Source organism: Marmota marmota, unplaced genomic scaffold, assembly GCF_001458135.2.
Source record: "Marmota marmota marmota unplaced genomic scaffold, marMar, whole genome shotgun sequence".
Classification (NCBI taxonomy): domain Eukaryota; kingdom Metazoa; phylum Chordata; class Mammalia; order Rodentia; family Sciuridae; genus Marmota; species Marmota marmota.
Genome location: NW_025999926.1, coordinates 4,404,535 through 4,427,724, shown reverse-complemented (window position 1 = coordinate 4,427,724; position 23,190 = coordinate 4,404,535). Strand labels below are relative to the sequence as shown.

General features: G+C 46.8%; 1 protein-coding gene across 7 annotated transcripts in view; it reads right to left on the bottom strand.

The window, feature by feature from the left end:
* Positions 1-22,826, bottom strand: part of Znf367 (zinc finger protein 367) — a 60,833-nt gene extending 38,007 nt beyond the window's left edge. The window contains exons 1-2 of one of the 7 annotated variants that reach the window (XM_048800337.1): positions 21,905-22,826; positions 20,673-20,896 (exon numbers count right to left, since the gene is read on the bottom strand). In XM_048800337.1, the coding sequence (XP_048656294.1) occupies positions 20,673-20,717 (45 nt within the window). In that variant the 5' untranslated portion in view covers positions 20,718-20,896; positions 21,905-22,826. Of the gene's footprint in view, positions 1-20,672; positions 20,997-21,904 lie in introns of all 7 variants that reach the window. The other 6 variants (XM_048800336.1, XM_048800338.1, XM_048800340.1 and 3 more) reach the window with 6 other exon arrangements.
* Positions 22,827-23,190: the final 364 nt, after the last annotated feature.

The following is a 23,190-nucleotide window of genomic DNA, read 5'->3' as shown; positions in this document are numbered from 1 at the left end:
ATGCTGGGGACTGGAAAAGGGCCTTGTGCATTCGAGGTAAGCACGGTACCAACTGAGCTACATCCCAGCCCCTTGTGGACGTGTTTAATCTGCAGACTCCTACCTGGATTCAAGGATAGAAGTGTTCAAATTTTGCTCCAGATCCTGAAGTTCTGTCTCTGGCATGCCAGTTGCTACAGGTTCAATGTGGAATGTCCCCCAAAGGTGCTGAAGGCTTAGTCCCCAGCTTGAGCACCATTGGAAGGGGTGGAGCTTCTAGGAGGTGGGGCCTAGTGGGAGGAAGTGAGGTCCTTGGGGGTGTGTCCTTGAAGCAGGTACTGGCAGCCCTGCCCCTTCCTGTCTCTCTCTTCCCTGCTCCACAGGCTCATGACCAGGTGTGCAGCCTTGCCACAGGTCCAACGGGCTCATTGCATGGACTGAAACCTCTGAAACTTTTCTTAAGTTGATAAACGTGGGTATTTTGTCACAGTAATGTAACCACACACCAGTTTTAAGAATTTGGACCTTCTAGACAGTTCTTCCAGCCATTCCCCTTCTCTCTGTTGTTGGTGAGTGCCCTGAAGGGTGAGTGTCCTGGCCAGTGTCCACTATGAAGTTCTTATACATTCTTGCAGTTACTTGGTATGTGTATCAATTAGCTAGTATCAAATAGCAGTGTCATAACCCCCAAACCTCAGGACATTAAACAACAGTAAGCTTAAAACCTACTGCCTCTGCAGCTGCCTGGGAGCTCTTCTCTAACCGGGCTTTGCTGGGGCAATTCGGTTCCACCAACTTCTCATCCCCTGGGAGGAGCGCTCTCTCCCCGGATTAGGGAGACCCAGGAGTGCACAGGCCTGATGGTGCTCACCCCACATCTTCTGACGACCCTTCAGCCAGAGCAGGACACGTGGCTGGGCCCCAGGTGGGAGAATCACACCTGAAGTGGGAGGGCACGGCAGAATGACACAGCTGAGGACGGGGACAGGGATGGGGACAAACAGGCTCTGACGTCAGCGCAGGCTGGCTGTGGGGCCTTCCTGTGGTACCTGGTGTCAACTCCAGCTCCACAGTGGGAACAGCATTGAAGTAATGCCTCCCCCCTGGTGCAGTGGCCCACGCCTGGAATCCCAGTGGCTCATGAGGCTGAGGCAGGAGGATCCTGAGTTCACGGACAGCCTCAACTTAGTAAGACCCTGAGCAATTTTGTGAGATCCTGTCTCAAAATAAGATTAAAAATTGTGGTTTGGTGGTTGGTCCCTGGGTTCAATCTTGGTACCAAATAAATAAAATAAATAAGAAGTGTTCTCCAGGACACAGCTGCACCTCTGTGCCTCTGCAGATGCCTTGATGGATGACTCAATCCCACAAAAGACATTTTGTAATAAGAGGGCTCCGAGGGTCGGCTTCCATCACTGTGAGGTCATACCCAGCCCGCGCCGTGGTGCACGCCTGTAATCCCAGTGGCTAGGGAGGCAGAGGCAGGAGGATCACAGTTCAAAGCCAGCCTCAGCAATGGTGAGGTACTTAGCAACTCATGAGACCCTGTCTCTAAAAAAATGCAAAACAGGGCTGGGGAGGTGGCTCAGGTCTAGTGCCCCTGAGTTCAATCCCTGGTACAAAAGAAAATACCAGAGGTAAGCAACTTAGAAAGAGAGGAGGCTTGTTTGGCTCACAGTTTTGGAGGAGCCAGTCCATGACAGGCTAGGAAGTGGAAGAGGAGGCTGAGGTCCTGCAATCCCCCAGGACCTGAGGACCTCCTAGGAGGCCCAGTCGCCTGCCCCTTGGTGGCCCATGCCTTTAATGGGGGCCCTCTGGCTGCTCCAGATGCAAACTGTACAACGGACTTTTTCTTTTTTGGACGGGGGACTGAACCCAGGGGCTTAACCACTGAGCCACATCCGCAGCCCTTTTAGTTGTTTTTTTTTTTTTTTTTTTTTTTTTTTTTAAGACAGGGTCTCACCAACTGCTGAGGCTGACCTTGAATCTGCCATCCTCCTGCCACAGCCTCCAGTGGCTGGGACTCCAGGTCAGCACCAGGCGCGACTATGACAGATAAGTTCAAGGGCTTAACCTCGCAGTCAAGGGGCCCTGCGTGGAAACGCCGTGGACTCAGCCACATTCAGAGTAAGTGGGGCGCAGCGTGAGCTGCACGTGGATCTAAACTAGGAAGGAGGTTCACACGATGGTCACGAGGTTGACAAAGTCTCAGTTACTCCTGCAAATGAATTTCCCGGACGTCTAGAGGGCTCCCTGAGACGCAGGGGGCCACTCGGGATGTCCACTGTCAGAGAGACTCGGCTGTCCCTCTAAACGTGCTAATCTGATTAGAATAAAATCCAAAATAGATTTAGATGAAGTAGTCTAATTAGGGCGGCTGATGAGCAGAACTTTCAAGAATCACCTAAATCCTGTAAGAGGTCACTGAACTGACTCTTGGGACAGTTTCCCTTTTTATCATACCTAGGCTCTGCGGGTACCCTGAGTGCCCTAGTTGTAAGCATGCGCGAGGTAGTGAGTACACTTTGCATCTTTGGAGACTTTCCAGTGTGACACCCATCATGATTGTGGTCATTTAATGAAGGTAAGTAAGAATGGACAGATTTTTAATTTTGAATTCTATTTCTCTTCCTGTGTCAGAGAATAACTTTATGATTTGGGGTTGACAGAAAAATTGCAAAGGTAGTGCAGTTTCATTTATATCCTTCACTCGTCTTCCCCTAATTCCATTTTAATATTACCATAGCCAACTACCCAAACCAAGAAATTATCTGAGCATGGTGGTGCACGCCTGTGATCCCAGCAGCTCTGGAGGCTGAGAGGGGAGGATTGTGAGTTCCAAGCCAGCCTCAGCAATTTAGCAAGAGGCCCTAAGCAATAATCGAGACTCTTTCTCTAAATAAATATAAAAAGGGCTGGGGATGTGGCTCAGTAGTTAAGCACCTCTGGGTTCAATCCCCAATCCAAAAAAAAAAAAAAGAGAGAGAGAAATTAACATGTGTACTATATTATTTGCCAAGCTACCGTGCTTATTGTAATTCCACTAATTTTTTCACACATGTCCTTTCAGTGTTCTGAAACCCTACACAGAATGTCACATAGCATTCTGTTACAATTTGTCCTTTGTTGCTTTCAGTGAGCACTAGTGTTTCTCTATTTTTCATAATTCTGACAGGTTTTTTTTGGGGGGGGGGTAATCAGGGATTAAACTCAGGGTCACTCAACCACTGAGCCACCTCCCCAGCCCTATTTTGTGTTTTATTTAGAGACAGGGTCTCACTGAGTTGCTTTTTTGCTAAGGCTGGCTTTGAACTCTCAATCCTCCTGCCTCAGCCTACAAGCTGCAGGGATTACAGGCAAGTGCCACTGTGCCCGGCAATTCTGACATTCTGAGGACAATCTATCAGTTACCTTGTGGAAATGTCCTAAGCTTGAATTTGTGACTGACTTTCCTTTCCCTTAGCACGTTTTCTGGGTTTCCCTGTGTCATTGTGTAATCCAAGATTTCATTCCTTTTTATGAATAATATTCCATTGTGTACCATGTTTGTTTGTCCCTTCACCTGTTGATGAATGTTTAAGCCTCCACTTTGGGGCTGTGTTGACAGCAGGTGCTATGAGCATCCACATGAGCTCTTACGTGGCCATCTTTTCTATTTTCCTTCAGTTATGTGTAGGAGTAGAATTCCAGCTGTGTGTTCACCATTTTCAGGATCTGCCTGTTTTCCCGGGAAGCTGTGCTATTTTGAATTCCCACCAGCACTGTCCAATTTCTTCATATTCCTGCCAACGCCTGTCCCCTCTCTGGTTGTGGTCATGGTCATCTGGTGATTGTGATGTCCCTTAACTTGTAAGCTCTTTATATCTTGGAATCTTGACTTTTTGTCTGTGGTGAACCTGCTGATGTCTCCCCTCCAGCTGTTGATGGAACTGTCGTCAAAATTTATTAATTATGTCATCTTTACGCTTGTGATTTGAGGGGCCACCCTGTCGTGTACTGTATTCACATGGATTTGGGTCTAATTCTTTATAACTTTATATTCTCTTCCACTGATCTGTTTGCCTGTTGGTTCACCAGCACCACACAGCTCTAACGGGAGTGAGAAATGGTTCAATTATAGTGGCTCACAGGTATTAATATCTCAGAGAGCCAGTGGTCTCACACAGTTTCCCTTTTTTGGTATTTCTTTGTCATCTCTGCAGGATTTGTTTTTCTGTGTGACCTCAGTACCCATTTAGTTAACTCTACAAAGTCCCTTGTTGGAATTTGGGGATGCATTTACAAATGATCAGGGAGCTCACATCTTTATAGAATTCAGTCATCCTCTCAAAGAACAGGGCGTGTCTTCCCATTTGTCCTCTTCCTGTCTTACAGTATTTTAACATTTCCCTCATACAGCTCTTGCACTGTTCAAAAATCTTATTTACTTCTTTATTTAGGTAGGGGGCTGAGCCCGGGCTGCTTAACCACTAAGCCACACTCCCAGCCCCCCTTGGAGACAGGGTGCCACTGAGCTGCTCCGGGGAGGCCGTTACTTCACGGAGGCTGTTCCCACTGTGGAGCTGGAGTTGACACCAGGTACCACAGGAAGGCCCCACAGCCAGCCTGCGCTGACATCAGAGCCTGTTTGTCCCCATCCCTGTCCCCGTCCTCAGCTGTGTCATTCTGCCGTGCCCTCCCACTTCAGGTGTGATTCTCCCACCTGGGGCCCAGCCACGTGTCCTGCTCTGGCTGAAGGGTCGTCAGAAGATGTGGGGTGAGCACCATCAGGCCTGTGCACTCCTGGGTCTCCCTAACCCCGGGAGAGAGCGCTCCTCCCAGGGGATGAGAAGTTGGTGGGACCGAATTGCCCCAGCCAAGGCCACATTGTGTCACATTGTACATATACTACACACACGCATTTCTTCTTGTTGTTGATCTTAGTCCTAAATACTTAATTTTGTTTGCTATTAGAGCAAATGGGATTGTCAGTAACAGCACGCCTTCTGGGTTTTGCTTGTCTGTGGAAGGGCTATTGATTTTTGTTTGTTAATTTCATATCCTGTTACTGTCCTTAATTTTTTTAAATATTTTTTTGTAGTTGTACACAATGACTTTTATTTATTTTTTATGTGGTGCTGAGGATCAAACCCAGGACCTTGCATGTGCGAGGCGAGTGCGCTACCGCTAAGCCGTAACCCCAGCCCCTGTCCTTAATTTTTTATTGTTTAAATTAACTTTATTTTTGACTTTCTGGGGGTTCCTAGGTGCACTATCATGTCATCTGCAATCTTTAATTGTTCTGTATCCTCTTCATCCATTGTTAACCCTATACGTGATTTCCCCCATCTGACTGTACTGGCTGACACCTTAATATTATGCTCAACAGTAGCCCCATGCTTGTACTCCTAGATACCTAGGAGGCTGGGGCAGGAGGGTGACAAGTTCAAGTCCAGCCTGGGCTACGTAGTGAGCACCTTACCTCAAAATAAAAATAAAAGTGGGGGGGGGCTGGGATATAGCTCAGTTGATAAAGAGTGTTGGCTTCACATGCACAAGGCCCTGGGTTCAATCCCCAGCACCAATTAAAAAAAAAAAAAATGAGTGTACTTTAAGAGATGCTTAATATGAGGAATAAAGACAAGGAAAGGACTTTCTTCATTTTGGGGTTTGTTTTTTTTTCTTTTTTGTATTTTGGGGGTTTTTGTTTTGGTGGTATTTTTTTTTTTTTTGCTATGTTTTCATATTATTTGAATATTGTAAGATGGAAATATTCATTACGACAGGGATTGAACCCAGAGGTCTTTAACCACTGAGCCACATCCCCAGCCCTTTTTTATATTTCATTTAGAGACAGGTCTCACTGAGTTGCTTAGCATCTCACTAAGTAAATGAGGTTGGCTTTGAACTTGTGATCCTCCTGCCTCAGCCTCCTGAGCTGCTGGGATCACAGCTTGCATCACCACCTCTGTCGATAGACTTTTTCAAAAAGCAATATGAGCAAAAGAATAAGGCCCCCAAAGGGACACAGACACAGACAGGGTGCTTCCTAACCTCCAGGTGGCGATTCTGTGGAGTTGGTGGCCCATCAGTGCCCTGTGATATTCATCAGCCTGTCAAGATGCAACTGGAGCCAGCGATTTTTTTTCGAAGCTTCCATGGGCATCTGAGGTACAGTGTAGAGACGTGCATCCCCGGGTGAGCAGTGTCTTCATGCACCCGCTGTCCCCCACCCCTGGACTGCCGAGGTCGCTCTAGCAGCTCAGATGTAGGCTTCGAAGGTGGCACCAGGTCTCCAGAGCAGACGGGCGACGACTGCTTCACGTGCTCCCAACTCCTAACACTTTCACGAGGCTCTTTAGGCGTTTAAGCACTTCTATTTTCTATCCAGCCTCTCACCATCCCTGACAGGCAGACTTGGTGCTGTGTTTGCACTTTATAAACACTTTATAAAAAAAGTGTTTGCACTTTTTTTTATGAAACGGCTTCGCTGCAGCTGTGTGGCCCGTATGAGGTGAGTCTAGCACTGGATCCAAGTTCCTTCCTCTTCGTTTTGTGCCACAGAACTGGCCCGAGCCTGAACCTTCCCTGTGAGAGGTTTTGGCAGCATGCCTCATCGGAGTGTGCGATGTTGGACACAGACGTTATGCGAGTGAAAACAATCCAGTGTTGGGTTTGTTTATACTGGAGACTTAACCCCAAGGCACTGGACCACTGAGCTCCATCCTCGAACCTTTTTATTTACTTTGAGATGGGGTCTCACTAAGTTGCTGAATACATCCCTAATTTGCTGAGGCTGGTGTCTACTTGTAATCCTCCTGGCCCAGCCTCCAGAGTCACCAGGATAACAGGCATGCACCACCACACCCAGCAAACCTAGCCACTTTTAAAGACTTAGCCCTAACAACAGAAATGATCTTTGATGCTGAGGACACTGTATTACTTAACATTTCCATTTCATAAAGATTTCCACCCACGCCTCCACTCATCCAACAAATATTGATTAAGCACCAAGTATGGACCAGTCTGCTGTCAGCCCTGAGAATGTAGCAGTGAACCAAGTGGCCTCTGCTCTCAGAGAGCTCCCTCTAGTGGAGGGGAAGAGACAACAAGCACAAATACGCACAGTGGACAATGGACATAGAGGAAGAATGGGACATGGGGGGTCTTTAAATAGGATGGACAGGGTAAGTCTCTCTGATAAGGAGATGTCTGAGAAGAATCTAGAAGAATCTAAGAGAATTTAGAGATTGAGCCATATTATGGAAGCTTTGGCTCCAAGTAGAGCAAAGAGTAAGTAGAAAGGCCCTGGGGCAGGAAAGAGAATCCTTTGTCATTCTTGAAAGTGTAGAAGAGAAAACAAATCCCCTCATCCTCAAATGATCCACAGGATGGCTAATAGATCTCAGCATTTCCCCCAGATCTGGTAGCTAGTAAAAAGGGTGTTTTGTATTTCTAAAACTAATTTTAATTAAATTTAATTAAAATTAACTAACAAATAGTTAAGTCTGCTATGTCTCCCTTGCCTAACCAAGGTCAAATATTGTTTAAAAATTAAATATTATTTTATTTATTCATCCTATTACATATTCCTCACATAGATGCTTTCATTTTTGTTATTTAATAAATTGGATTTTTACCTCTAGGGCTTATTAAACTACACATCATGAGAGCCTTGAGAATTTTAATTGGCAAGAGAACAACAATCAGCAGAGATGTCTTTTCAGCTGAACATTTGTTTTAGTCAGCTTATTTGCTAATGGGACCCAAAGACCTGACTAGAACAGTGGAGGAAAAGTTCATTTTAGGGCTCACGGTTTCAGAGGTCTCAGTCCACAGATGGCCGACTCCATTCCACGGGGCCTGAGATGAGGCAGAACATCATGGCGGAAGGGTGTGATAAAACAGCTGGAGACATGGCCCCAGGAAGCAGAGGGAGAAATAACTCTGTCACCCCAAAAGCACAGCCCCAGGGACCACCTCCCCCAGCCATACCCCACCTGCCTCCAGTTACCAACCAGCTCACCCTATCAGAGGATTCATGCACTGATTAGGTTAGGGCTCTCCTAACCCAATCATTTCACCCCTGAACTTCCTTGCGTGGTCTCACACCTGAGCTTTTGGAAGACAACTCATAGCAAAACCATAACAGCATTTGTTGAGCTGAGATGCCATTTGTGATAAGGAGAGCATATTTCTTGTTCACAATGTTCATCTACTTTCCTCTTGTATTATTGTCTGTGCTATGGGAATAGAATAGCCAAGCAATGAGGATCTTTGTGTGGGTGGGTGGGGGGTATTGTGGATTGAATCCAGGGGTGCTCTACTGCTGGGCCACATTCCAACCCCCTTTTATTTTTTGATACAAGGTCTCACTAAGTTGCTAAGGCTGGTCTGGAACTTGTGATACTCCTGCCTCAGCTTCCTGAGTCACTGGGTTTACAAGTGTGTGCCACCATACCCAGAAATACGGACTATTTTTATGTGGATGACTTACCCACCTAATGGGCTCCAAACCCATACCTCAGTGGCTTAAAACAACAACCATGTCATTATCCTGTAATCCTCAGGGTTGATTTGCTGGTCTTGTGTGTCACAGGCAGTTGCAGACAGATGGCAGGAGGGGCTGACATCATCTGGAAGCTTTCCAGTGAGGCAGGAAGGAACCTCTAAACCTTTCTCCCTCCCAGAGAGCCTGGGCTCTCTCTCTCCACATGGTCTCTCCACATGGCTGCCTGGGCTTCCTTACAGCATGGCAGCTGGGTGCCAAGGACAAGTCCAAGAAAATGAAGCAGAGGCTGGCATCCCTCTTAATTGGTGGCCCTAGAATTGGCACATTATTTCCACTATGTTCTATTGGTTAACACAAGTCATGGCAGTCCCTCAGTGACGGTGGGGACTGCACATACACAGATGGCCCCCGTCTTATGATGGTCTGAGAGGATTGTTTGACTTCATGGTGATGCAGAGCATATCCATACAACCATTCTGCTTTTCTCTCTCAGTACAATATTCAACAAATTGCATGAGATATTCAATACTTTCTTGTAAAATGGGCTTTGTGTTACATGATTCTGTCCAACTGTAGGCTGTTGTAAGCATTCTGAGCACATTTGATGTAGGCTTGGCTATGGTTGTAGAAGGCTGGGTGTATTCAATGCATTCGTATTTTTCAACTTATAATGACTTTATTGGGGCATAAAGACATTACAAGTCAAGGAGCACCTGTTCATGGGTTCAGTGGGACATGGTCATTGTGAGCCACCTTTACGATCCCTTGAACACCTTCTCACTCTGCATTGATAGGGAGTATTTGCTCCTGTTAGATAAATGCTCTAGTCAGGTTTTCATCACTGTGACCAAAATCTCTGTCAAGAACAACTTAGAGGAAGAAGATTTCTTTTGGCTCATGATTTCAGAGGATACAATCCATGGTTGCCAGCTCTGTGTCTGGTCAGAACATCATGGCAGAAAACTCTCAACTCATGGCAGTCAGGAATCAGAGGAGGAGACAGAAAGGGCAGATATGGTCCCCAAGGCCACATGCCCCCCATGTCCCACTTCCTGCCATGTCCCACCTGCCTATCCTTTTTACCACCACCATTCAAAATTGCTAAACCATCAGGTGGATTAATCCACTGCTGAGGCTGAGCCCTCGTGACCTAATCCTCTCATCTCTGAACACGGCTGCACTGCCTAACACGTGGGCTGTAGGGGATACTCCAGATCCAAACAGTAACAGTAACCAAACAGAAAGGCCACAACACAAGCTGGTACAAAGCACTACGCAGTCGCAGGTGGAAGGGAGGAACTAAGGAACGCCGAGCGAACGGTGGAGGAAAGAGCAACCTTGGGTGAAGGAAACTTCCGAGATAATCAGGAATGATGAGTAGTCACCTTGAGCAGCCCAGGAAAACCAAGTTACACAAAAGAAATGGCATGTGTGAGGTCGCTGAGCCGTGAAGGAGCCAGGGGCGTCCAAGAGACACAGTACTTTAGGGAGCATCTGATGGGGGTAAGAGTGAGCGGGAAAAACCAGAGAGTAAAGCTGGAGACCCTGCAAGAAATGTGAGTTGGGCCAGCTCAAGGTTAAGGGCACAGTCCCCCAGACAGCCTGGCGTACCAAGACTTCTGACACCAAGCACAATGAGTTTGCAAGATTTCAAGGTCAAAGGTACCAAGACCATCTTTATTTCAGATATCAGCCATATTGCGGGGATTTTCAGGGGCCCCTTCAATACCAGTGACTACAGACCGGGGGTTCCTGACAACCGCCCTCAGGTTTGACTATTCACTAGAGTGACTCCCCGGGCCTCGGGAAGGTGTTGTGCGCATAATGATTGTTTTCTTATAGTGGCAGGACACCAGTGAGCACCAGGTAGGGGAAGAGATGCATAAAGAAGAATCTAAAATGAGCATCGGTGTGAACCTCACCTACCCACGTCCCTCCTCTGCCCTGTGTGGTGCCACGTGCTGTTCACGATGGCATGTCCCAGTCCTCTTCCTCTGGGTAGATGGCGGGCTGTGCTTCAACATGCCTTCATGAGACGTGGGGCCTTATGACCTGCGGTCATGGGGGTGACTAAGTGGAGTGATGGGCAGGCCAATGCGAGGTCCTCCGCCTGGGGACATGGAAGCTGTTGGTGTGGCGCTCCCTCAGCCTGCGCCGGAGGGACTCTGAAGAACACATGCCCTGGCCCAGCCCGCTGCTCTTCGAGGACCAGAACTGTGACTTAGTCCCTCCTGCTGTGATAGCATGGGAGACCTTGGGACGTTCTCTAGTCTCTCGTGCCTGGCTCCTCCCTGGTAACAGGGACCAGAGTTCCTACCTGTTGAAGCTGAGCTGAGAACACGGGTTACACATTTATATTCATCTTCTGGAGACTCCAGAGCCAAGTCAAGACTGGGAGGTTTGAACATCAGAACTGATTTCCTCCCAGTTTGGAGGCTGGCGGTCTCCATGGGGGTGGGCAGGGCTGTTTCTCCTGAGGTGGTGGCTTGCACAGTCACCTTCTCCCCGTCTTCACATGACCTTTGCTCTGTGTATGTCTCTGTCCTACGCTCCTGTCCTCTCACAAGAACGCCGGTCACATTGATTACCGGTCACCATACTGACATCATCACCTCTTCAAGGCTCCCTCTCCCCCTGCACTCTGAAACCCTGGGGGTTAGGGCCTCAGCATATGAAGTTTAGGGGGACCCAGCTCAGCCCACATCACACATGGAGAACACTTACAGCAGAAAGTACAAGGCACATAGTACATGTTCAATGGTTAGCTGTTACTGCTATTACCATTATTATCTCTTATATACACTGACAAGAAAATACACCAAGATTTACACAGCGTCAGCTTAAGAAAACTACTGAACAGTCTGGGTATGGTGAGACACGCCTGTAATCCCAGCAACTCAGCAGGTAGGTTGAGGCAGGAAGTTCAAGGCTAACTGGGCAGCTTAAAGGCCCTGTCTCAAATTAAACAATAAAAAGGGCTGGGGATGTGGCTCAGTGGTTGAGCACTCCTGAGCACCCCAGCACACAAAAATGAACAAGCCTGCTAAACAATATGTTTGCTATTTTCCTTATCTAATTAATTAATACTCATCAAATAACAGTGTGTACTTAGGGACAAAAACTTCTAAGAATGATAAAAAATAATGTCAATCTGAAAAGGCTGCATTGTGTATGAGCTCAACTGTATGACAAACTGGGAAAGGTCACACTACAGTGACAGTGAGAACGCGGTTGCCGGGGCAGACAGGGACGCACAGGGCAGCACAGAGGGTTTTTAGGGCAGCGAAGCTCCTGTGCGTGACATTGTGATGGTGGATGGGTGTTACCACACATCTGTCCAAACCCAAACACCAAGTGCGAGTACTAAAGGAGACCATGGCCATGTGTGAGTGTAGGTGCCCCCAGGACAACATGCACCACCCTGGGGGTGCGGAGCTGTTGGTGGTGTGGAGGCTCCTGTCTGGGTGGGAGTGCATGGGAACTCCATTTTCTGCTTAGTTTTGCTGTGAATTAGAAACTGCTCTAAAAAAAAAAGTCCATTAGTTATTTTTGTTTGTTTTTGGTACCGGGGATTGAACCCAGGGGCGCTAAACCACTGAGCCACATCCTCAGGACTTTTTTTATATTTTATGTTGAGACAAGGTCTTGCTAAGTTGCTTAGGGCCTTGCTAACTTGCTGACCCTGGATTGGAGCTAGCTGTCCTCGCACCTCGGCCTCCTAAGCCACTGGGATTACAGGCATGTGCCACTGCACCCAGCACCATTAGTTTTGTTTTAATAACAAAATAATATGTCAGGGGCTGGGGCTGAGGCTCAGTGGTAAAGCACTTGCCTTGCATGCGTGAGGCCCTGGGTTCAACTCTCAGCAGCACATAAAAATAAAATAAAGGTATTGTGTCCACCTACAGCTAAAAAAAAATACAAAAAAAGGATTAAAATGATATAACAGAAAACGCATTATTCTCTGCCCTCTGTCTGAAGAGTTGAATTGTCAATAAAATAAATAAAAATAAACATATTGGGTCCATCTACAACTAAAATAAATAAATAAAGTGTCCAACTGTTAGTGATCATTGGGGGTGCATTCTATGAGGATTTTCTTGTTACATATTTTGATGATGTTTGAGGTTCTTCATAAGTATGTACACACAAGTGTGTGTGTCTTTCTGTAAATCTGTAATAATAATAATAAAAAACATGTAAGCAAGCAAAAGGGTAGGCAGCTCCTGCTGGGGACCCATAGTCAGAGGGAAGGTGGGCGGTCCACATCCTGAGCCTCTGTGTCACATCTGCAGCTGGTGCCCGGGAAGGTGGAATCTCCTGTCTTGAGAGATGCTCTGGGAAGAGCGGCTCCATCCCTTCAGAGCACCCGCTGCCCTGCCCTGGTTACCTCCAACAGGGGAGCAATGCCTTCAGGAGACAGGGCTTAGGAGGGAGCCTCGGGTGAGGGAGAGAGGAGTCAGGTGTCCAGGACAAGGACCCCAGCAAGGCCAGCCAGCAGGGCCTGAACACATAGGGACTTCCACAGGGGCCTTCGGAGATCACGGGGCATGTTGAGGCCCTCTCAGCCAACACAGATCAGCAAGCCTACTGGGCCCTTCTCCTCTTAAGTTATATATTTTTCTATAACATGGTGGTTCCTGAAGATTGGACTTGAGGAACCTGGTCTCAAATTCCAGTGTACTACTTGTTACCTCTGTGACCTCAGACAAAGCTGGCAGGCTTTTAGCCATAGATTCCTTGTATATAAATGGTCATAAGGTTATCCTTTAGGATTCTTGTGAGGTTTGCATGGCATAATGTTCGTGCCCAGTTAATTAATGGATTGAGGTATATCTTCAATATACTTCAGGGTACAGGGCGAATGTGAAAGATTCCTAGATCAGAACTAGGAATGGGGAAGGGGAAGACAAACTTTCTGTGCAGAAAACAGGGCCCCCTAGAGGTTTTTGTTGTTGTTGTTTATAAACATTTACCTATACTGGGTCATTTTTTTGATACCAGGGATTGAATCCAGGGGTGCTTAACCACTGAGCCACATCTCTAGCCCTTCTTGTATTTTATTTTGAGACAAGGTCTCACTGAGTTGCTTAGGGCCTCACTGAGTTGCTGAGTCTAGCCTCAGCCTCCTGAGCCACTGTGATTACAGGTGTGCGCCACCACACCTGGCTGAATACTGGGTCTTATCTAGCAATACAAATTTTAAAATATTCCCAAGGGAAATAAGTTAATCTCCCAAGGAGAAAGACAGGATCCTCAGGTGCCAAATAAAGAAGTTCAAAGAGCAAGGATGGTCCCCCGGGTGAGAGGGGAGGGGAGGTTACACTGGCGGAGGCCTGAATGGCAGGAGTTTGGGCTTCAATGACATTCACATGGGAGATGAAGCTTCAGGCCTCTGAAGACTTCTTAAACAGAAGTTGTCCTTGTTCTGCAGATTATTAAGGAAGCAGCAGAGGCCACGTAAAAATAAAGCCCTTGGCCCTCTCCGAGTAATCCAGGCAGCCACTAATGTCCACATTCTCCCCAGACGACTTCAGCCCAAGATTTACTTTGATTAACCCAAGAATGGAATACAGATCTCTTCATGTTTTTTTCAACTGAAAATTCTCTTGAGATAATCCTTCAAGTGTGACAATAATGTGCTTAGGGCCGTTCTAAGAAGTTTTGTTGAGAAAGGTGAAAAATGGGACATGCCATGATGTCCATTAGTAGGAAACTGGTAAAATACACTGTGATGTGCCCTTATTGAGATATCAGTGGCACACTCCTGTGATTCCAGCCACTCAGAGGCTGAGGCAGGAGGACCACAAGTTCAAAGACCAGCCTGCGCAACTTAGCAAGACCCTGTCTCAAATAAAATTCACAAACAGGAGGCGCTGGGATGTAGCTCAGTAGTAGAGCACTTAACCATGCCTAAGACCCTAGGATCAATCCGTAGCCCATCCCCAAAGTTCCAAAAGAGAAAAAGATATCCCCTGACAGTCCACCCTTCATTGCCTGCTCTGTGAAAAGGATCTGAACCTTTTAAATAGTTTCCTTTGCCAGTAGAGGGAGGTGAAGCCCTGCCAGTAGAGGGAGCTAGGGAAAGAGCTGCTCCCTCCTGGTTCTGGGGAGGCTTGCTTTTCCCTCCACTGTCTTAGCTCCAGGTCTTTCTTTCTGTTTTGTTTACCTTACTGGCTGCTAGGCTTTGGCTTTCTCTAGCTCTCAACTTGAGAAGTGGCAGGATAGTCAGGAGCCCCAGAACACATGGGCCTGTGCTCCAGCCAAAGACTCTCTGTCCCTCTTGGTTGGCTGGACTCTTTTTAGTCATGTGCTACTCCCCTGGCTGAACACCTCAAATGTTCCAGGTACCAGATAAGGTAACCTGCCTCAGCCATGGATGAGCAAGCTTCCGTCGCATGGCACCCACAGACGCAATGGCTGACTCTGTTTTCACATTAGTTCAGAGTTTCTCAACTTTTCCTCTGCACAGGCATCTCCTAGGAATGTCGTAAGGTGCAAATGTTGATCGTGTAGCTCTAACATGGGCCTGAAATTCTGCATTTCTAACAAGCTCTGGGTGGGAGGGACCTGCTGGCCCACAGAACTTACTTAGGGAAAAAAAAAAGTTAGCTTACTTTGGAACACATTTCTGAAATATAAGTAGAAGAACAGCCTTCTTTTGACATCTTAGTCCAGTCTTAGCATGGACGCAATTTAGTTTTCACCCTGCAGAACGGTATTTTGGGACATCTAAGTATACCGCCTGCCCCAACTAGGGCCTAAGTGATCCCTCATGTGATTTTGATTAGTGATATAATTATGGATCCTCACATAACCCCCACCCCTTAGGGCTTTTCTGTGAACTAATGTCAAAAGTGCACAAAATTGTTTGTCCCTGGCTTATATTGGTCTTTAAGGAGAGTGATTATTGCCTATGCAAATCCCAGTGCTTAGCACAGTGAATATTAGCAGCGAAGCATTATGAGAGCTGACTCAAGCCAGGACGCCTACGTCCCTGAGCCCGCTCTCCCACTTAAAGAGACACTCATCCCCCTATGTCGTCAGGTTGGTGTGAGGACTAACTAAACAGAGAGCAAATGTGTGGGAGGCCATCCTCGAATGTGATTTGAGTTCCCTCCCTAGCTGGGTGAGAGGCGCTTAGACACAGCTGTGTCAGAGCTTTCCCCACCCTTCTCCAGGTTTGAGGGCTTGTGCCTGCAGAGGCGTGTCTGGCCACTGCCCCAAAGACCCAATCATCGCCCCTGACCTTGGGATTGTGCCCCCTTTAACCTTCATTGGATGGGATTTTCCCCAGCATTTTTTGTTTCCCAATAAAAGCCCACTCCGTGGAGTGTTCTCTCTCACTAGCCTCTTCAGTAAACCTCTCGATACCACTTTTGGTGGCTTGAGGCTGGAGCTGGGAGGAGCCGTCCTGGAGCTGGTTTTAAAGGTAATTAGAGTCTTGTCTCTTTAATTTAAAACTCCCTAGCGTTTTCTCACAATTCAAACCTTCTTTCATGAAGCCAGCGCTGGTCATGGGCTAGACAAATGCTTAGAATGACGGCTGGCACCTAGTAAATGATAATATTCCGCTGTGATTACTAGCAAATGTAATCAGAAAAATTAAATAGTATCACATCCATTTGATCCGGTGACTTGTATTTCTCATCAATTCATCTGTTGCACTTTGACTTCATTTTTTAAAATGTTTTTTCAGTTGTTGAAACAGCTTTATTTATTTATTTATATGTGGTGCTGAGAATCAAACCCAGTGCCTCACACATGCCAGGCCAGCATGCTACAGCTGAGCCCCAGCCCCAGCCCTTGACTTCATTTTTAACACATGCAAAATTATTTACTGTGAGTACACGTATACAAACAAGAAACTCGTTCATCCAAGCAACAGATAGTTACTGAATGAAAGGTGCCTGTCCTAGAACTGCAGATGAAGCTAGGAAGAAGGGAAGCAAGGGATTCAGAAATGAGCTAGTGATTTCTGACCTTAGGGAAGAGAAAGGAGGAGGAAGAATTATAACAGGGTCATGCCGTCCAAGGCCGCAAGGGGCACACCAGCGACATGTCTGTGCAGATCACGGCCTGTGGGGAGTTCTGGTCACCTGCCCAGCATCTCTTCCTACCTGTTGTTATTAGAAAGCTTATTTTCCCCAGGGAAACTCCACCGGCCCCCACATCAGCTACCAGTCCCAGTGGATCATGGGAGGCTGATTCCAATCAGATTCCTGCCTGACCAAGGAATCAGATGCCCTTTGCTACCGCGATGGCTCCATGGTGAACCTGTCACCCAAGATAGGTCAGAGTCAGCAAGCTTTGAAAGGAAAGCCCTCTCTCTTTTCCTGCTGGGGTTCAAACTAAGGCTTCCTCATGGCACAACAGGGCTTATCAGAGGAGAGAAACTGGTAAAAGTGAAGCAAACACCTATGAAAATAAAGCAGAGTAACGAGGAGGCAGAGAGATGGGTCAGGTCTCCCTGTCATTCATCCCTGATCTACTCGCACCAATTTCACCCTTGGACTTTCTTCTTGAGCCAACGGTCTTTGCTTTCCCTCTTCCAGATGGGTCTTCTGTTCTTCATTCAGAAAGATATCCAGGATAAATGAGAAAATAAGAAGTGCTTGTCATGGTTTTGACCTGGAATGTTCCCAAAGGCTCATGTGTTGAAGATCTGGTCCCCAATGCAGCCATGTCCAGAAGTGGGGCTTTGGGGAAGTGGTAGAGTCGGGAGGGCTCTGGCCTCGTCCATGGATTAATTCACTGACAGCTGAAAGGACTCTTGGGAATTGGTGGAAACTGTCCACAGTGAGAAATGGTTGGTGCAAGTAGGTCACTGGGGGTGTGCCTGGAGAGGGTATTTTCCTTTCTTTCTTTTTTTTGGCACTTGGGGTTGAACTGGGGTTGGGGTAGGTACCACTGAGTGACATCCCCAGTCCATTTTATCTATAATTTTAATACAGGGCCTCACTAAGTTGCTTAGGACCTTGCTAAGTTACTGAGGCTAACCTTGAACTTGAGATCCTCCTGCCTCAGCCTCTTGAGTGGCTGAGATCACAGGCATGTACCACCATGCCTGGCAGGGAAGGGCATTTCTTAACCTGACCCTTTCTCCTCTCTTTCACTTTGTTTCTTGCTGCCATGAGTTAAATACTTTTCCTCAGCCAGGCCCTCTGCCATGATGTGCTGCCTCACCTGGGCCCAGAGCAATGGAGCTGGTCAACCGGGGAAACCCAGAGCCAAAATAAATCTTTCCTCCTCTAAGTTGTTTTTTTTGTTACTTGTCAAAATAATGAATAGTTGACTAACAGGTTCTAAATCCCAAATTATTTTATTTAGTCTCAATTGAAGTTACAACTGAAGATCAACCTTTTAATAGAAGGAATTTGAAAGAATAAAAACTTCTAATGTTGTCATTGCTTTGAGCACTTTGCTAGTACAAAGCACTATGCTAGACAGTGACACTTTGTCATAAGAAAGTTTGAGAGAACCTCAACCACACAGGAGGGAGGCAGTGCCAGGTGGGGGTAGAGGCCCTTTCCTGATTCTGACCTTCTGTGTCTGGTCATGATAAATGGATTCCAGCTTGCTGGGAGTTCGCCTGCAGCATCCCAATTGTGAACTAATGGTTCATGGTCCCCAGTGCCTGCCCTTGGGACTATGTACTTGCTTTATTCACCTGTTGTGACAAACTGAACTTGAATTCATTGATCAACCTTGGAATAGCTAAACTGGGACCTATAACTTCATTGATCTTGTCCTCATCAACTCAATTGGCATAAAAGACAGACCAGGCAAGGTATGCTGCTGGGCACCTGAAGTCTTATCTACTTGGGACACTGAGGCAAGAATATCATTTAAATTCGAAAGTGTGAGGTCAGTCTGGGCAACAGAGCCAGACGCCTTAAGAGTTAGGAAAAATATTTTTGTTCTTGCATATATCATATAATTAGAAACAATTATTCAATAAAACATTTTTTGAACTTTTTCAATTCACTTCTTTGTTTTCGTCTTCTCTTCAACCACATAAGATGAACTATAATCATCCTGATTTGGAGGGTTGGGGAGGGGTACCAGGAATTGAACCCAGGGACACTCGACTCCTGAGCCACATCCCCATCCTTATTTTGTATTTTATTTAGAGACAGGGTCTCACTGAGTTGCTTAGCACCTCACCATGGCTAAGGCTGGCTTTGAACCCATGATCCTCCTGCCCCAGCCTCCCGAGTCACTGTGATAATAGGCATGCACCACCACGCCCAGACTAATCAGTCTAATTTTATAGAGGAAAAAGGATCAACAGCAGTAATTTAGTGGCAAAACAGAATAGGTGGTGTGCAGTTCTTTGGCAATTAACAAAAAACTTGCATTCGGTGCAGTCTGGCCCAGCCCCTCCTGCTTGGCCTTTACCTAGGTGTTGCTCCCTGCATGCTATTGAAAACAATCAAACTTTGAAACTCTAAATTGATTTGTTCTGTGAATTTTAAGAGAGTGTGGAAGACTTTAGTGCATTTTAAATTATTTCTAATGTAATTACTCTATTGAGTAACTCAGATTAATTTACAGTTGGTATGTGGTTAAGCTTCACTGCATTTCCTCTGGTGGTAATAAATAACCACTGTTGTACACACAAAGACATCCCATAAGCACACAAGGGCTGCTAGTATTGTGCAGCATCCACCTTTCATTGCTTTTCTTGGTGTGCTTCATTTTTCTTCACTAAAGACTATTTTCTTACCTTGGATTTTTAGAAAGTGGTGTTGTGAACAACTCGTGCTAGTATGGTAGAGTTGTATTTCAGAAATGCACTTAAGGATGCAATCTTTCAGTAGGAAAATGGTTGATGAAAAATGTGAGGGTGCTTAATACATTACCCTAGATGTGCTGTAAAAAGCTCCTTCAGAAATCTATGGACAGGCCTGGGGTTGTAGCTCGGTTTTACGGTGCTTGTCTAACACATGTGAAGTACTGGGTTTGATCCTCAGCATGACAAAAATAAATAAAGAAGCCAGGCATGGTGGTGCATGCCTATAATCCCAGCAGCTCTGGAGGCTGAGTCAGGAGGATCAAGAATTCAAAGGCAGCCTTAACAAAGGCAAGGCGCTTAGCAACTCAGTGAAACTCTGACTCTAAAAAAAAGTACAAAACAGGGCTGGAGATGTGGCCCAGTGGTTGAGTGACCCTGAGTTCAATCCCTGGTATCAAAAAACAAACAAAAAAAGCATACTATATCCATATACAACTAACATAAAAAAATCTTTAAAAATAAAGAAAAAAATACCTTTGGCCAGCTAATACCAGCTAGCAACCACTCATCTGTATGTTAGTGGCTCTAAGCACTTTAAAGTGTTTGGGACATCCATGATTTGGAAATCAGGATGGAGGGTCATAGGACACATCTTGAAAACTACAGTGGTTGGCTCCGCTGGAAAGAAAGCTGAAAGTCAGGAGTGGGCTGGTCCAGAGGCCCAGCGGGAAGACGCATGCCCTCCTCTCAAGTGGAATGGTTTCATGGTGCTTGTCATTTGGTGACAGACTGCTTACAGATGTCAGAGACAACACTGGCTTGAAGCAATGTTTTTCAAACTGTGATCTTGCATACATGCAGTGATGCTGGTGCACTAAGAATATTTGGAAATTTCTAGAGATGGCTCTACTTGCTATTGAACCTGATACAAGATGATGACGATGATGATGATACTAATAATGATGATGATAACAATGACTGACTGAGGACTTGGTCTGTTCTAGGCACTGTGATGAATGACATGCATTATCCCACTCAGTCTTTACAACAACCTGCAGAGGTAGAGACCATGATGTCTCCATTTTACAGATGAGAAAACTGAGGCACAGAAATGAGCATGTCCAAGGTCACAGAGTTAATTAATGGTACAATTGGGACTGATCTAATTCCAAAGTACACACTTTTTGTTTTCATTTTTCTTAAATTGGGGTAAACAGATAAAATCCATTATTTTTACAATTTTAAAGTATATAATTCAGTGGCATATAGTACAGTCACAATTTTGTTAACTATTACCACTATTTTCAGAACACTTTCATTGCCCTAAAAGAAACCCTGTATTTAACCCTGTGTTATTCTCCAACATCTCCTAGATGGTATCTCGCCCCTGGTATATGCCCATTCCGGACAGTTCTTACAAATGAAACCATATGCAGCCGTTTGCTTCTGGCTTCTTTCACTTACTGTTTTCAAGGTCTGCTTCTCTTGTAGCATGTTATGTTGTAGCATCAATGCTTCATTCCTTTTGATGGCCAAATAATCATCTGCTGTACCATATTTTATATATCCATTCGTCGGCTGATGTACTTTTGAGTTGTTTCCATTCACTGCCTATTGTGAACACTGTCTTTGTATACTAGTACAAGTTTTTGTTTGAATAACTGCTTTCAATTCTTTTGGGTAGAAATCTGTTGATTCAAAGAAAGAAATGACTAAATATCTTGAAATCTTCAGTCATTCATCATATATTACTGAGAACCCACTGTATAGGTGCCAGAGTGCCAAGCCCTGAGAATACAAATTGCAACAAATGAGACAAGAAATCATCCTTGACCTCCTCAAGAATGACAGTTGAATAAGTGAATAAAACATAGAGTTTTGCAATATTTAGGATTAAAAATTTCATTTGCTGTTGAAGGTATGTCAAAAGTGGTCAAGAAGCACCTAAGCAAGATGCTCTAACAGGCTGTTTTTGGATACAAGGAAAAAAAAACACAACTCAGAATAGCTTCAACAATTCATGCATTGATCATCTTATATAGTGATGTCTGAGGTAGAGGGGTTCCTAAATGAGCCAAGTCAGTGGCTTAACAATGTCAAGGACCTAGGGCTTATCCATCCTATTGTCACAACAAGAAGCAGCAACTAACTCCAAGCACTTGTCCTCCCTATTCAGTAAGGACCAAAGTGCAAAAGTGGGGAAGCTGTGGGAAAGATTTTGTTTTGTTTTGTTGGTACTTGGGATTGAACCAGAGCCACTTTACCACTGAGCTACATCCCTAGTCCTTTTTATTTTATTTTTTTATTGTTTTGCAACAGGGTCTCAGTAAATTACTTAGAGACTTGCTAAACTGCTGGGGCTGGCCTCGAACTTGTCATCCTCCTGCCTCTGCCTCTTGCACTGCTGGGATTACAGGTGTGCACCACCTAGGGATTCTTTCTTAATTCCTGTTTAGGTGCAAGACAAAGTTTACCAGAATACTTCCCCTCTACTCTGTTCTGCCAGATCTGTGACACAGACTATTCCTCAGCAATCACTGGCAAGGGAATGAAATTACAGTAAATGATTTAAGGTTAATCAAGATTGAAGATGGAAGGAGCCCCACTTCCCCTGGGGCCTATAGCCACCTGATACCCGAACAGATTAGAAAATGTAAGAGGGAGAGAATGACTATAGCATGGGCAGCCAAGAGTACCTGTGCCTGGGCAAGATTTCCTGGAGGAAGTCCAATTCAGCATTCTGAGCTCCAGGACTTAACTGAATATTTCAAAACACACACACACACACACAAACCTCAACATGGCCAGGACTGAACTCACGATTTTCTCTTCCAGTGTTCGCTTTCTTTGTGACTAGTACTCCCATTCCAAGGCCCAAGTCAGAAAAATAGCCCTCCTTCCCCGTTCCTTCTTCTCCATCGCCCATACACGTAGGCGCGACGCCAGGGCCGGCTGATAGAACCTCCCGGACAGCTCTTGAGTCCACTCACTCTCTTCACTTACGCTGCCATCACCCTAGTCCGAGTTGTTACCGTCACTTCTTCCCCGGACTTCAGCAACCATCTTCTGCTGGCCTCCTTGCATCCATTTGACCCCTTCCTCCAGTGGGATTCCTTCACATTAGAGGCCTTTTCAAACGCAAATGGGCTCCTGCTTCCCACTAGCTTCCCACGCTCCGACAAGGGAGCAGGTAAGGCCCTGCCCAAACACTGGGCCAGCGCGGCCGCGCTCCGCCGCCGTCCGCACTGGCCTCCCTCCGGCCCCTAACTGTCACTCTCAGCTTAACCGTCACTTCCTAGGGGAAGGCCTCCTGCAGGCACCAGGTCCTTGCGCCGTGAAGAACCGTGCCTCCTCTCCAGCGCACCTTCTTTCCCTCTCCAGCCTGAGGTCCGGGAAAACACGGAGTGGGATCCCCCCCGACACAATACCTGGCGCACAGTACGAGTTCAATACGTAGCCCCCAAACGGCTAAAGGAATAGCCACCTTCAACGACGTGTGGCTGGTAATGAGCGCGGAGCCAGTCCCGGAAGCAACGCGTAGCGGTGACCGCTCAGCGTCCGAACCGCCGGCACCGCGGCCCCGGGTCTCCCTAGTAGCTCCGCCCCTGGCCCCGCCCCCTTCCGAGTCTGAGGGGGCGGGACATAGAGGTCGCGTGACGCGACAGCCGCCGGCCGGTGATTGGGCGTCAGGGCTCACTGGATAGGGAAGGGGGCGTGTCTTCGCGCGCTGATTGGTTGTCGGAGGGCGGTGGGGCGGGGCGGGCCGCGGCAACGCCGGGCGGGGGCCCGGAGGGCCGGGTCGGGCCGGGCCGGGCGGGGCCGGGTAGGGTAGGGCAGGGCAGGGCAGGGCAGGGCAGGGCAGGGCAGGGCAGCGCAGGGAGGGCGGTGGCAGCAGCGGGATGGGTCCTCGCCGCCGGCTTCGCTGAGACTCGCGCGCGTGGGCTGCCCGCGGCGGGCCGCAGTGCCGCGGCGGCATGAAGGG